This window comes from Leucoraja erinacea, chromosome 19, assembly GCF_028641065.1.
Source record: "Leucoraja erinacea ecotype New England chromosome 19, Leri_hhj_1, whole genome shotgun sequence".
NCBI lineage: Eukaryota > Metazoa > Chordata > Chondrichthyes > Rajiformes > Rajidae > Leucoraja > Leucoraja erinaceus.
In genome coordinates this window covers 13,864,723-13,879,009 of record NC_073395.1, presented here as the reverse complement: position 1 = coordinate 13,879,009, position 14,287 = coordinate 13,864,723, and the positions used below count along the sequence as shown (strand labels likewise).

The window sequence follows — 14,287 nt, the reverse complement described above, 5'->3', positions numbered from 1 at the left end:
GAATGAGGAAGAATGCCGAGATGGCCTGTTTCCGTGCTATAATTGTTATATGGTTATATGTGGGACTAAGGGAAAAAAAGTTGTTCGGCACGGACTTGTAGGGCCGAGATGGCCTGTTTCCGTGCTGTAATTGGTATATGGTTATATGGTTATAATGCTGTTTAATCAAAGTGTTCAGCCAAGTGGGAAGGTGGGAGCAAACACTATTCAATGTTAATACATTGTAGGATCAGTTAGCAGAAAAATGGAACGGGGAGACTATACAGATGTGGCAGCATTCAGGATAGTATGAAACGTCTTGAGTCGATGCTTTGGGAGCCTTCATATGTGTGGGAGCTATGATAATGGTGAAAGGACAATCAACCTTACAAACTACCCATCTCCCTGCATGTCAGCCATCTCCTGCCCCATCCGTAGAAGAGCCTGCAGTTTCCACACAGGCCCCAAGAGCCACCTCAGGCTCACCCAGTTGGAAGTGAAAGCAGGTCATCCTCAATCCTTAGAAACCAGTGAAGAAGACCTTACATTGAGCGGAGTGCAGTGAAAGGCCAGATATTGTATAACAGGACTGCATATAGAGGGGGGGGATCACACATTACAATCGCTCCACTCTTTTAAATCTCTACTCCAGCAGCAGCATTTCATATATGTAGGAAGGAACTACAGATACTGGTTTAAACCGAAGATAGACAAAAAAAGCTGGAGTAACTCAGCAGGTCAGGCAGCATGTCCGGTGACGTTTCGGGTCGAGACCTTTCTGCAGACTCGATATTTCTTACTTTAACTATGCTTTTCTTAATCTCTTTATCATTCCCTTTATTATAAATCTGTACACCGTGGATGGCTCGATTGTAATCTATTGTCTATTGTCTATTGTCTAAGATACAAGGTGCTGGCTCAAAGTGCCAAAAGGCCTCCTCCTGCAACCTATTTTCTATGTTTCTATGTATCGTCTTTGACTAATTAAAATGCAACAAAAGCTTTTCACTGTACCTCGGTACACGTGACAATAAGCTAAACCCAAACTCAAACTCATAAATTAGGCTGCAACTGGATTATTTAGCTTTACTTTAGTTTAGAGATACAACGCGGAAACAATCCCTTCGGCCCATCGTGTCCGCGCGGACCAGCGATCCCCGTACACTTACACTATCCTACACACACTAGACACATTTTATTTTTATACCAAGACAATTAACCTACAAACCTATACATCTTTGTAGATTATGACAGAAAAAAAATTAAGAACATTAGCAGAAGAACTCCTCTGGGTCCTGCAAGGTAATCTTGTAATTATTGAAGCCTGTTACCATTCTCATTCGTGAAATTTACTCAAAACCCCATTCCAGCAACTCAGCTACTTACTGACCAGTTGCCTGCCCTGGAACGTCTTTAATCCCATCTGACCGATGTTGACCGAGTACAGAGGCAACCGAGAAGAGAGTTTTCCCAATTCCCAGCCACTGCATCGCTCCAAATGCCCACCTCCCTCCAATGTTAAACCCATAGTCTTTCTTGCCAGAACAGCTCAGTGAAGCTAGCTTCTAATTTAGAGCGTGTGTGTGTGTGTTTGTGTGTGCACTCTGCCATCGACAGATACTTCTGCATTTCATGATTTATATACTGTATTCGCCCTTAAACTGAATAGTGACATCTTTTCCTTCTCTGTATTCATTTTCACAGCTCAAGGTAATGTATGAACTGCTTTTTTCTTTTCCTGGGTTCTTTCTGATCCCACTGCAATTTAGCTTATCGCTTTGTTTATTGAAGGAGTTTTGTGAATGATTACATGCTGATTGCGGTGCCAGCTCTTACCACTGGAGAATGCAATGCTTTCCATCCCGGGCTGTCACTGCGCCATTGAATTGTGAATATCTTAGACGTTATTGTTCAGCCCCTGTCCCCAGTGACTTGCCTTACATCCAACTGGAAGTTAATTCATCACGAGAAAAATTGTTGACATGAATTGATATTGTCAAATTAATTTTTAATAAACCATGAGTGACGTCTTCTCATTTGCCTACAAAGTCATGCATCAATGTTGCAGTGTGTTACCGGACACGACTGTGCCATTGGAATGAGAAAAACAGAACCATCCTGGGTCACCACCAATTCCTGACATTGGGAAGTCCCTCGTATCTCTTAACCACGTTTTCTTCTTTTCCCGAAAATTCCGATTCCCGTTAGTATTTATGTCCACAGTTATTGGGTGCAATGCTGAATTCAACAAGTGACGATGATTTTTAGGTGAGAGGGCAAATGATGTTGTACATTCATTGAAACTCAAATCTGCCAGCTTACAATAAGTGCTGGATGTAAACACAAATTGGAAAAAGTTGGTAACGTCCGGTAAATCAGTCAGCATCAGTGGAGAGAGATGATTATGTTTCAGATCGATGACCTTCATCAGAATCACCTGCACACCAGACAAGTGCAGCGACATCACACCCCACTCTAGGTACTTATCACAGAGATTCCATTACATAGAAACTTAGCAACATAGAAAATGTGCAGGAGTAGGCCATTCGGCCCTTCGAGCCAGCACCACCATTCAATATGACCATGGCTGATCATCCAAAATCAGTACCCCGTTAAGGCTTTTTTCCATATCTCTTGGTTCCCTTAGCTCTAAGAGCTAAATCTAACTCTCTCTCTCTCTCTCAGTGAATTGGCCTACACTGTCTTCTGTGGCAGAGAATTCCATAGATTCACAACTCTCTAGGTGAAAATTTTATCCTCATCTTAGTCCTGAATGGCCTACCCCTTATTCTTAAACTGTGACCTCAGGTTCTGGACTCCCCCAACATTGGGAACATTTTTCCTACATCTAGCCTGTCCAATCCTCTAAGAATTAGATGATCGCATTATGTTTCTATGCGATCCCCTTTCGTACTTCTAAATTCCAGTGAATACAAGCCCATTCTTTCATTATACGTCAGTCTCGCCATCCCGGGAGTTAACCTGGTGAACCTGTGCTGCACTCCCTCAATAGCAATAATGTCCTTCCTTAAATTAGGAGACCAAAATTGCACACAATACTCCAGGTGCGTTGTCACCAGGGCTATAGGACCGCTTTGTTCCGAAACTCAAATCCTCTCGCAATGAAGGCCAAGGAGAGATGCAAGGCTGAAGATCGAAAGCAGGGAAGATAGACACAAATTGTTGGAGTAACTCCGCAGTAAAGGCCGAATCACTGGAGAAAAGAAATGGGTGAAGTTTTGGGTTGAGACCCTTCTTCAGATTTGAGCATTTTGTGTCTATCTTCAGTGTAAACAGCATCTGCATTTCCCTCCTACACATAGAAAGCAGGGAATTTGAAATGGAGAAATACATGGAAATAGATAACAAAGGAATTTGATGTACATCATTCCATAAAAGGATTCCAGTGAAGAAAGATAAAAAATGAATGTGGGAGAATGATAAGAAGATACCATTGAGATATGGCTGAAGAAGAGCAGGGGTGGCTACTCAACCATCCTGTCAACATAGTTTTTTGATGCGATGCTGAGAAAGATAAAACTGATTTGGGAGGTTTGGGCAGGGGCAGAATATACAATACAATACAATACAATACAATAATACTTTAATAGCCCAGTATGTTTTGCAACATACATGGATTTTCATTTTCCAAGTCAATCATACAAATAATAAGCATGGGAACACGCAAAATACATTTTAACATAAACATCCATCACAGTGACTCCTCCACATTCATCACTGTGATGAAAGGCGAAAAAAAAGTTCAATCTCTTCCCTTCTTTGTTCTCCTGGGGTCGTGGGCTTCGAGCCTTCCGTTGACGGGACGATCTTGACTCCCATAGCCGGTGGCATTTGGGCCCCCCACGTCGGGGCGATCAAGCTCCCGCATCGGGGGGATGTCAGCTCCCTGAGCTGAGCAATCGGACCCCATGTCAGGGCTGGTCAAACCTCCTGTATCGTTGGAACTCCCGACACCTACGGTCTCTGCCCGAGACTGCGAGCTCTCGATGGTAAAGTCTGCAGGAACGATCCCACGCAAGGGACAGGCTCCGATGTTAAGTCCACGCCCCACGGTGGGGCTCAAAGTCAGTCCACGCTGGCCTCCAGCTCCACGATGGCATCTCCGGCAAGGTAAGAGATTGAAAAAAACGTTTCCCCGACCCTCTCCCCCTCCCCCCACATAAAACAAACCGGGGAACATTTACACAAACTTTTTAAACACACTAAAAATAACAATAAAAGACAAATAAACAGACGGGGCTGCCAATCGTGCACCGTCCCTGGTGGTCTTATTAGTTAAGGGGTCATAGCCGTAAGGATGGGTCATGAATGAAGGCAAATGTGCTGACAAGGAACAAAAAATAGAGGCAGCCTTCATACTGCGGGCAATCAGACAGAGGGAGACAGAAGCATAAATATGAAGGCAAAATCTGAACAAGTGCTAAACAATATGGCAATAATAGTTGGAGATTTCGACTGGGATAGAATTAATGGAAAACTTATAGAGGCCATCGAGTTCATACAATATATACAGAGAATCACTTTAGCTGGCATGTAGGAAACACAACAAATGGCATACATCTCTGAGGAATAAAAGCATGGTGGATGCAATGCGTTTCACAGTAGACCATTTTGGTAGAAATGATCATATTTCAGCTGGATTTAGAGTATTTATAAAAGAGGATAAAGATAGCTCAGGTTCCAAAATGAGAAAGGCCAATACTATTAAGCTGCTATTCGCTTGGGCAGCTTACAGCCAAGCGGTATAATTTTGATTTCTCTAATTTCAAGTAACCTTTACATTCCCTCTCTCTCCGTCTCTCCCCCACCATAGTTGTCCTGCTAGTTTTACTGTTTGTATCTCTTTGTTATCATCTTCTGCAGCCTACATTGGGCCATTGTGGGCTCCACCTTTCCTTGGTCATCGATGCCAGCTCTGTAATTGTTCTGTGTCTTTTCATGCCTCTAGTTTCCGTCTCCCCTGAATCTCAGCCTGAGGAAGAGTCTCAACCCGAAACGTCACCTATTCCTTTTCTCTGGATATGCTGCCTGACCAGCTGAGTGTCCAGCATTTTGTGTCTATCTTCGGTGTAAACCAGTATCTGCAATTCCTTCCTACACACTATTAAGCTGCGATGTGATCTGGTGGATGGGGCCTGGAAAATGGGGACTGGGCAGCTACTTAAAAGTAAATCAGTTGAAGTGGAAATAACAAATATAACTTCATTGAAAGGTATAAAAGTCTGATGGGACAAGACAAACTAGATGTGAAAATTATGTTTCCCAGGCAGCAAGCCGGCTCTACAGTAAAGGATCACAGTCTCAAGTTCAGGGTAAGACATTTAGGAGTAAAATTAGGAGAAATCTCTTATTTCATTGATGCTAGTTACCATATCATTTCCTACCTCAACGTATTTATCCCGTCCAATATTTCCACACTTTGTCTCCAATTATCTGCATTGGTGTTTTTTGTGAACTCGGGTGTAGATTCATTTGGAAACATCTCGTGTTCTAGCTCCACACAAGTTAGCCATTTGGATTTCATTCGTTCAGTTCTTAACTTAAACACTCGCTTTCATGGTTGTTTGAAGGTATAGGGACAGTGCAAAAAATATAAGAGAGGGCAAGTGCAAAGAGGTCATGGTCAAGCTACATAAATCATTGGGAACACAACATCTGGGCTTTTGAGCCCAGCTTTCAGTGCCTCGTTTTCCATTATGGATTCTCCAGATTTACAGTACCTTCTGGCAGGGGCAGCATTTGCATTGTTAACTTTTAAACACATCAATAGGATCTCTTTAATGTGTGTGTGTATTTTTTAATAGATTTCTGGGAAGTAGCTTGTACTCTCATTTCTCCATTCATTAGTAACCTTTCAGTTTTCCTTTGCAATTTTGATCTTCTTTCCAAATGCCTAACCCACCACTTGTCCTGGTGCCTTTTCTTTAAGCTTGATACCATCTTTAACTTTTCTGGTTAACCGGGGATGGTCAGTGTTCCAGTTTTCTTTCCCGTTATCCTTGTTTTCCGAAATGTCTTAATGACCTCTCAATGTCTGCCGCTGCATCTTGGTTGGCCAATACCTTAACTAATTGATCAGTTGACTTTAACCAGCCTTCATTTCACATCCCCCATACATGCCCTCGTTTAAGTTTAAACTATTATTCTTGGACCCATTCCCCTCCCCCTCAAACTGAATGCAATATTCAATCACGTTATGATTACTATTATTTAGGCGCCCCTTCATGATGAGGTTATTTATTCATCCCACCTTGTGGCACAACAGCACATCTACTGCAGCCTTTTCCCTAATTGCAATTGTCCCCAAAACAAGTTGTGCAGGAAGGAACTGCGGATGCTGGTTTATACCAAACATAGACACAAAATGCTGGAGTACCACAGCTGATCAGGCAGCATCTCTGGAGAAAAAGGGTGGGTTGACTTTTCGAGTCAGTACTCTTCTTCGGACTATAGTAGGGTCATGACCCAAAACGTCACCCATCCTTTATCTCCAGAGATGCTGCCTGGTCTGCTGAGTTACTCCAGCACTTTGTGTCTCTCCCCAAAACAAGTCAAGTTTATTGTCGCTTGCACAAGAACAGTGATGTATAGATACCATGTAAATCTTGCTTGCAGCACGATCACACACACATTGGCCCAGACAATAGACATAAACATCACGCACTCACACAAATATCACACATAAATTCAAGAAGATGGTGAAACTAAAAAGACGGTGCAAAGACAACAAGGCATAAATACAAAAACACAATTAGAAAATAAGTGCACGGTAGTGCTAGCGGTGGTCCGTAGCATGCTGTTGCCACGGTAGCATTAGCATTGTGCTGGTCTGTTCAAGAACCTAATGGTGATGCAGGAATGTAGCTGTTCCTGAACCCAGTGGTATGGAACTTCAGACTTCTGTATCTCCTGCCCGATGGTAGCAATGAGAAGATGGCCCGGTTGGTGGCGTCGTTGATGTTAGATGCTGCTTCCCTGAGGGTGCCTCATGTAGATGCTTTTGATGTTGGGGAGGGCTGTGTCTGTGATGGGCCGGACTAAGTCCACCACTCTCTGCAACCTCCTGCGATGCTCTGTGTTAGAATTACCATAGGAGGCCATGATGCTCTCTAAATCCCCTCATCTTTGCGCATATTATTTTTTTCCAGTCTTTACATAGTAAAACTCACTCACAATCATTACTATATCTTTCTGAAAATATGATTTCTTCCTTTATACTCTGTCCTACCATAAGGTAACTGTTGGGTGATATGCATCTCTCCTACTGACTTCTTGCTTTTGTTATTTTCTTTCCCCAAACTGCTTCAACAGCCTGGTTTCCTAAATATTGGTCACTCCTTTCCAGTGCACTAGGATCATTGATGATTTATGGACCATCTTACTCTTGCTTTTCCCATCTTTTATCCTTCCTAAAAGGAAATGTTTACTCCATTTTTCAGGTTGCAGTCTATGTCCAACCATTAGATCCATTGCGTAACCATGGGAGAGTCCAAGACCAGAGGAAGTACGCTCTTTGGTCTGCCCAAACTTTGTTGACCTCCCAGCAGAGCGAGATGTCCAACGGGGAATGTTGCCGACTGGCCCGCTCCAGACTGCAGGAGGAAGCGCTGAGGGACGCACTGCAGCCAACGTCAAGGCTCTGTGGGGGATGACCACAGACTAGGGTCCTTCCAGTGCTGGACATTGAGGGGCACGGTGGAGCCACCCCTCAAAGAGGGAAGGGATATTACCCCAGGGGGCTGCATGTGTTGCAAAGATGACGTGCAAAGCCAATGTGATACAGACACATACCGCGATGAACAGGAAGATTGGCGCTGTAATTAAGACGGTGAAAGCGCAGTGTACGGGAAGGGTCACATAAGTCCTTTAAAAGAGGGGGGAAGGGGGGGGAGAGAAGGGGGGAGAAGTGGGAGAAGGAGTGGAGACAGCTTTTAAGAATCCAGAGATACACGGCTGTGAAGCTCAGCGGACATTAACATTACCGGTCGGTTATCCTTGGTTCTGAAAACGACTGCTTAATTTTTTTTCCCAATGAGCCAATGAAATTCACCGGTCAGCACCGGTTACAACCTACGAGAACCTTAGACCTCCTGGCGACCCACTAGGACCTCCTGGTGACCCATCTATGAAGGCGACTCCCCGGCAACTACCCGCGAACATGTAGCGACCATGCGGTGACCTCATAGTCTTGTAAAAAGTCACCTAAATGGGACAGGCCCATAAACCTCAGGACATGGCGACCTTTTTACGGCCAAATAAGTCAAATTCCAGTAAGCCAGCATCTAGGGGAGTCTGGTGTGGCAGGAACAGCTAATTTCCTGGTCTATTGGATGATATCTTTACCCATCCCTCAACACATTCTTCATTCACTTTCTCTCAGATGTTACACACATTATCCAACCGACCAGATGCGTGGAACCCTGACCCTGACAAGTTGGGAGTCAGTATGGAGCAAAGATCATAGAAGATCTTTGGTCGGGAGGAACTGCAGATACTGGTTTAAATCGAAGACTGGAGTAACTCAGCGGGTCCAGGCGGCATCTCTGGAAAAAAGGGAATAGGGGACGTTTCGGGTCGAGACTCTTCTTCAGACTGCGATTCAGGAGAAAGGGGAACGAGAGATATCGATGGTACTTAGGAGAAATGAATGGAAGATATACAGAGAGCATGGAGACCAGCTTGGAGATCAGTAAACCAGCTTGTGAATAATCGAGTAGCGGATTAACCGAGTTATACACATGCGATACGATAGAACTTTATTGGATTCATTTTCCTTTATTGTCATTCAGACCTTTCGGTTTGAACGGAATGTTGTTGCCTGCAGTCACACATATAATAATAAATAACAAAAATACACAATAAACACAAAATTAACATCCACCACAGTCAGTTCACCAGGCACCTCCTCACTGTGATGGAGGCAAAAGTCTTAAAGTCTCTGTCTCTTCCCTGCTTGTTCTCCCTCTTTTATCCCAGGAGGGAAATACAAGCCAGAAAGACGATTGCTAAACAGTGAGCAGTAGACAGTGAGTCTGAAGAAGGGTTTTCTCCAGAGATGCTGCCTGTCCCGCTGAGTTACTCCAGCATCTTGTGTCTACCTTCGGTGTAAACCGGCATCTGCAGTTCTTTCCTACACAATCGGTGTTTTTAATGATATGGGGTTGGTTAAATACTGGACAATGAAATGATCGATGGATTGCACAAAAACGAAAATCAAATCGATGCCTCCGGCAGCCCTGGCAAGCAGAGAGTTAAAGTGCCAATTTGGATGGGCAAGCATCACTCGCTCGCCGGCTCATCTCCGCTGCCATTTGTTGTATCTCTCTCTGCGTCACTCTCGGCTGCAGCCTGGAGCAGTCGAAAGAAGAAATCGGCGCAGAAGTAATTCCCCTTTTTTCATTTTTCCCAGCGCTGGAGACATCTCTTTGGCCGCCGTCGCCCGCCGCAGCGAGCGATAGCCTCGCACCTCCCTGCCTCACTCCATCTCCCCCACCCCAGCCCTACCCTACCCCGAGCAAGCTGAGCCTCCCCACCTCCGAGAGTCATTGCAATGAGAGTTGGCGGCGCCTAAGCAAAGTTGCTCAGTTGCTCTCTCCTGCAAGGGCTTTATATTCGGGGGTAATCGACTGCATAGGCAGTTGATGTCTCTCCGGCTCCCTGGTTTCTGCTTGTAACTTTGCAGAAACCGCACAGAACATGTTGTCCAGAAGGTAAAAAAAAAAGGACGGTATATATATATATATATATAATATCGAGACGTCAAGTATCAGATCCGCATGTGGGACTCGAACTGGATCCTCGCAGGGTCTCCGCTGTCTTGTACTTGGAGGGGGAGGGAGAGAGAGGGAGAGCCTCTGCCTTGCATGAAAGAAGAGCGTTCAGTGACCGGGTTTGAAAGAGTTTTTTTCCCCCTTCGATGTCTCTCTCTCCCTCTCCCCCTCTCCGGATGAACCCAGGCGGCGATGCAGCGGGGGATTTACATACCAAATTAACCCAGCACAATATGGCAGATCTGCACCGTGTTTAGCAAGGAGAGGAGCAACTGCCTTTGTATTCTGCCATGCATAGCACACAGCATTGCACCGATGGCCCCAGTATACCAAGGTAAGGCTGGAAATGGACACACACACACACATACATACACACATACCTTGGGCGGTATTGTTTCCAGAGGCAGGTTGATTGTGGTGGCTAAGGGGGTGGCGGTTCATTGTGAAGGATGGTAGTGGTGGTGGTGGTGGTGAGGGGAGGGAGGAGGGGATATTCAGTGTCCAGATTCTGCGCTTGGAGGCTGCATCAGTTCGAGTGCAAAGACCAGAGAGGGGATTTCAGGGGCGACTGTCAGGGGCATTTCGCGCGGAGGCTACATGTTATTGTCTGGGGTCCTGCAGCCTGGACCCGGTTGGTCTGGATCCCTAGTCTAATGGATTTTTTTTTAAGAGGGAGGGTGGGGGAAAAAAAGAATAAAAATGAATATCTGCAAAAATGCCAGCTTGAGGATATATCCCCCTCCCCTGGTGCGTTCTGTTTTTGTGTGTTGGGGAGATAAAGGACTTTTGTGCTGGCCATGCACCCACCTCTTTCTGAATCAGACTAGGGGAAACGAGAGAGCTGATTAATTTCCCAGCCGATTCATTGAGCGAATAACAAGTGTGGAAACTTTGCGTGCGTGTGAAAGTGCCATTGATTTACGGGTGAATAGTTGGAAAGATTTCCTGCTGATAGCGGAGCTTGGATTAAACACAAGTAGACAAAGGAATGTCTTAAAGGGCGCTATAGGAGCGAAGTGCTCAGTTAGAAACGCGTTTCCCTTTTGTTGCAAGCCCTGGTGTTAGGCTGTGAGTGTGTGTTATGCATACGCGAATCTGCTCGCAAGTGCCTTTTAAATCCTGCAGTTTGTTCGGAGCGGATTTGATTGCATTGGGAGAGGGGAACATTACAACTCTGGGCTCTGAAATATTTCGCCTCCTTTCTGAACCCCGCTCCTGTCTGCCCCCTGCCGACCAAACGTACCGTGCGATCGCTGCCTGCCTCTGTGTGAGATACCGGCCGCTGGGCTCTTTTAGAGGGGAGGGGAGGGGGTTCTTTATTTCAATGATGCTTTCTCGTGATTTATTACTGCAGTTGTCCCTGCAATTGAGGCTAAGTCTATCTACGCGAGCAAATGCTGTGTGTTTTTCCAAACAGTTGTCCCACTACAAATGTGTGCCGCTCGGGTTATTGCAACTGTCAAAATTGGAGGAAACTATCACCTTCTGCCTTGTCAGAGCAACAAACCTCCCATTGCAGATTTGAGTCTTGCTTTTGCAAAAAAACGTTGATTATTTTATGCAATTTAAAAATAAAAACAGAACATGTTGAAAACACTCCACAGGTCAGGCAGCATCTATGGAGGGAGAAACATAGAACGCTGAACAGCACAGGAACAGGCCCATCGGCCCGCAATGTCCATGCCGAACATGATGCCCAGTTAAACTAATTGCTTATGCTGGCACATGATCCATATCTCCTCATTCCCTGCATTTCCACGTATCTGGCCCAGTTGATATCAGGCAACTGAATCATCCAACCACAACCAGAGAGCAGTGCTGAACTATTATCTACCTCATTGGTGAATCTCGGACTGTCCTTGATCGAACTTTGCTGGCTTTACCTTGCTCTAAATGTTATTCCCTCATCATGTATCTGTGCACTGTAAATGGCTCGATTGCAATCGCGTATTGTCTTTCTGCTGACTGGATAGCACGCAGCGAAGGCTTGTCACTGTACCTCGGTACACGTGATAATAAACTAAACTGAACTATCTAAAAGGCTCTTAACTTCCACTATTGGCTGGCTCTGTCATCGCCCCTGGGAGCATGTTCCAGTCACCCACCAGTCAATATTGAAACCACCAAAATTTCAGGTCTGCTTATTCTTGATGAAGGGTCCCAGACTTTACAACTGAGATGTAACGCTGAGGTGCTGGTCAGGCTGCATTTGAAGTACTGTGAGCAAATTTGGGCCCCATATCTGAGGAAGGATATGCTGGCTCTGGAGACGGTCCAGAGGAGGTTCGAGGTCAGTTTACTGTCATATGTACCAATTACAGTTTACAAGAATGATTCCAGGAATGAGTGGGTTAGCATATGATGAGCGTTTGACAGCACTGGGCCTCTACTCGCTGGAGTTTAGAAGGTTGAGGGGGGGACTTCATTGAAGGGCATAGATAGAGTGGATGTGGAGAGGATGTTTCCACTGGTGGGAGAGTCCAGGACCAGAGATCATAGCCTCAGAATTAAAGAGCGCTCTTTTAGAAAGGGGGCGAGGAGAAACTTCTTTAGTCAGAGGGCAATTAATCTGTGGAACTCATTGCCACAGAGGGCTGTAGAGGCCAAGTCAGTGGATATTTTTAAGGCAGAGATCGACAAATTCTTGAGTAGAACGGGTGTCAAGGGTTTTGGGGAGAAGGCAGGAAAATGGGATTAGGAGGCAGAGATCAGCCATGATTGAATGGAGGAGCAGACTCGATTGGCCGAATGGCCTAATTCTACTCTTATAACTTGTGAACGTGACTCATGGTGATGACTGTTTCACTTCCCACAGTTGCTGCCTGACAAGCTGCATTTTCCAGCATTTCTTGTTTGATTCAGATTTCCAGCCTCTGTAGTCTTTCGACATTTACCTACTAGTAAGATCTTAAGGAACAGGAGTAGAATTAGGCCGTTCAGCTCAAGAAGTCTACTCCGCCATTCAATCATGGCTGATCTATCTCTCCCTCCTGACCATTAGGAAAGCATGCACAACTGACTGAATAGTGAGAGCGAGATGGAGAATCAGATCTGAAGGGATACAAGGACGTATAAGAAATGAAGGTATGTTTTGATGAGGTAATTTCAGTATTGATTGGAATAATGTTAATGTTTAAAGAAGGGGAGGACTTCCTTGTTCAATATGATTCTAGGCCTGGGAGGGAGCAACTGATTTTGGGGAATAATTTTGAACAAAGTATCAGTGAGATACGAGTTGGGGTCAAGGTCATTCAGACATCATGTTAATCGTGAGGTTGAAGGAGAAATCTAACGCAGATCTTCTGTACCAGACAATGGCTAATCGGCATGAGAAGGTGATCTGGCCAGTATAAAATAAACCAAAATTAAAAAGCAAAAAAAAAGCCATTCCGATACTAGAAACAGCAATTGCTGGAAATATTTGGTAGGTAAGGCAGCGCCTTTGGAGAGAGTAAAAGGATTAAAGTGTCTGGTTGAAACGTTAACACTGCTCTCCCTGCAGATACCACCTAACCTGTGTAGGAAGGAACTGCAGATGCTGGTTTACACACAAGATAGGCACAAAATGCTGGAGTAACTCGGTGGGACAGGCAGCATCTCTGAATAAAAGGAACAGGTGACGTTTTGTGTCGAGACCCTTCTTCAGACTGAGCGTCAGGAGATGGAGTTGCAGAGATAAGGAAGTCTTGCACAGATGGGTTTCGACGCTAAATGTCACGCATTCCTTCCATCCAGAGATGCTGCCTGTCCCGCTGAGTTACTGCAGCATTTTGTGTCTATCCACCTAACCTGTGCAGGCTTTCCTGCTTTAATTATAAATGAATCTAAACATTGACTAAAATGAAACAAAGTGTGGCCTTTCCTGGGTAGAGGTTTCAGGTATAGGCTGGTTTAGTCACTGAAGCGGATGGGGTAAGGGCACCTGAAGTTCCCAGAATAGACAAGATGATGCTGGAAAATATGGGTGTGTGATAACCGTCATGAGAATAACTTCAGTACGATCTGTGCTGAATGTAGTGGGGGAAATGGAAAGACAAATTAGGTGAGCACAGAGAGAGAGCGTACAATAGGAGAATGGCAACTTGCAGAAATGATGTCACAGGCACCCAAATAATGTGGGTAAGGGGAAAGTGGTAGTGATAGTAAAGGATAGTAAGATAAAGGGGATGATATTGGAGGTTAAGAGGAAGAAATCATAATTAGAAGCCACAAGGACCGAAACAAAAAAAATTACACAGTGCTCGAGTAACTCAGCGGGTCAAGCAGCATCTCCGGAGAACACCAGAGGCAAGGTTTTGGTTTGGCACTCACCCTTAGACAAAGGGTCCTGACCCGAAATGCCGTCTATCCTTGTTCGCCAGGGATGCTGCTTGACCCGCTGAGTTACTCCAGTGTTTTTCAATCGCAACTAGAATATTGGTACAGGTTGGATTAGTATTTACCCAGGCAACCAGATTCTCGGTGCTTATCGTATGTTCTACAATGTGGTGACCAGGATTGTGGCCTAAGCAGTATCT

The 14,287-nt window shown here is 44.9% G+C and overlaps 1 protein-coding gene across 4 annotated transcripts in view; it reads left to right on the top strand.

Moving 5' to 3' along the window:
• The first annotated feature begins 8,867 nt into the window (after window positions 1–8,867).
• Window positions 8,868–14,287, top strand: part of hipk2 (homeodomain interacting protein kinase 2) — a 183,355-nt gene continuing 177,935 nt past the window's right edge. Inside the window, exons 1-2 of one of the 4 annotated variants that reach the window (XM_055650353.1) lie at window positions 8,869–10,104; window positions 12,772–12,854. Coding sequence is in view for 2 of the 4 variants with exons in the window: in XM_055650352.1 (XP_055506327.1) it covers window positions 10,086–10,104 (19 nt within the window). In the remaining 2 variants the exon portion in view is untranslated. Of the gene's footprint in view, window positions 10,105–11,374; window positions 12,855–14,287 lie in introns of all 4 variants that reach the window. The other 3 variants (XM_055650354.1, XM_055650352.1, XM_055650351.1) reach the window with 3 other exon arrangements.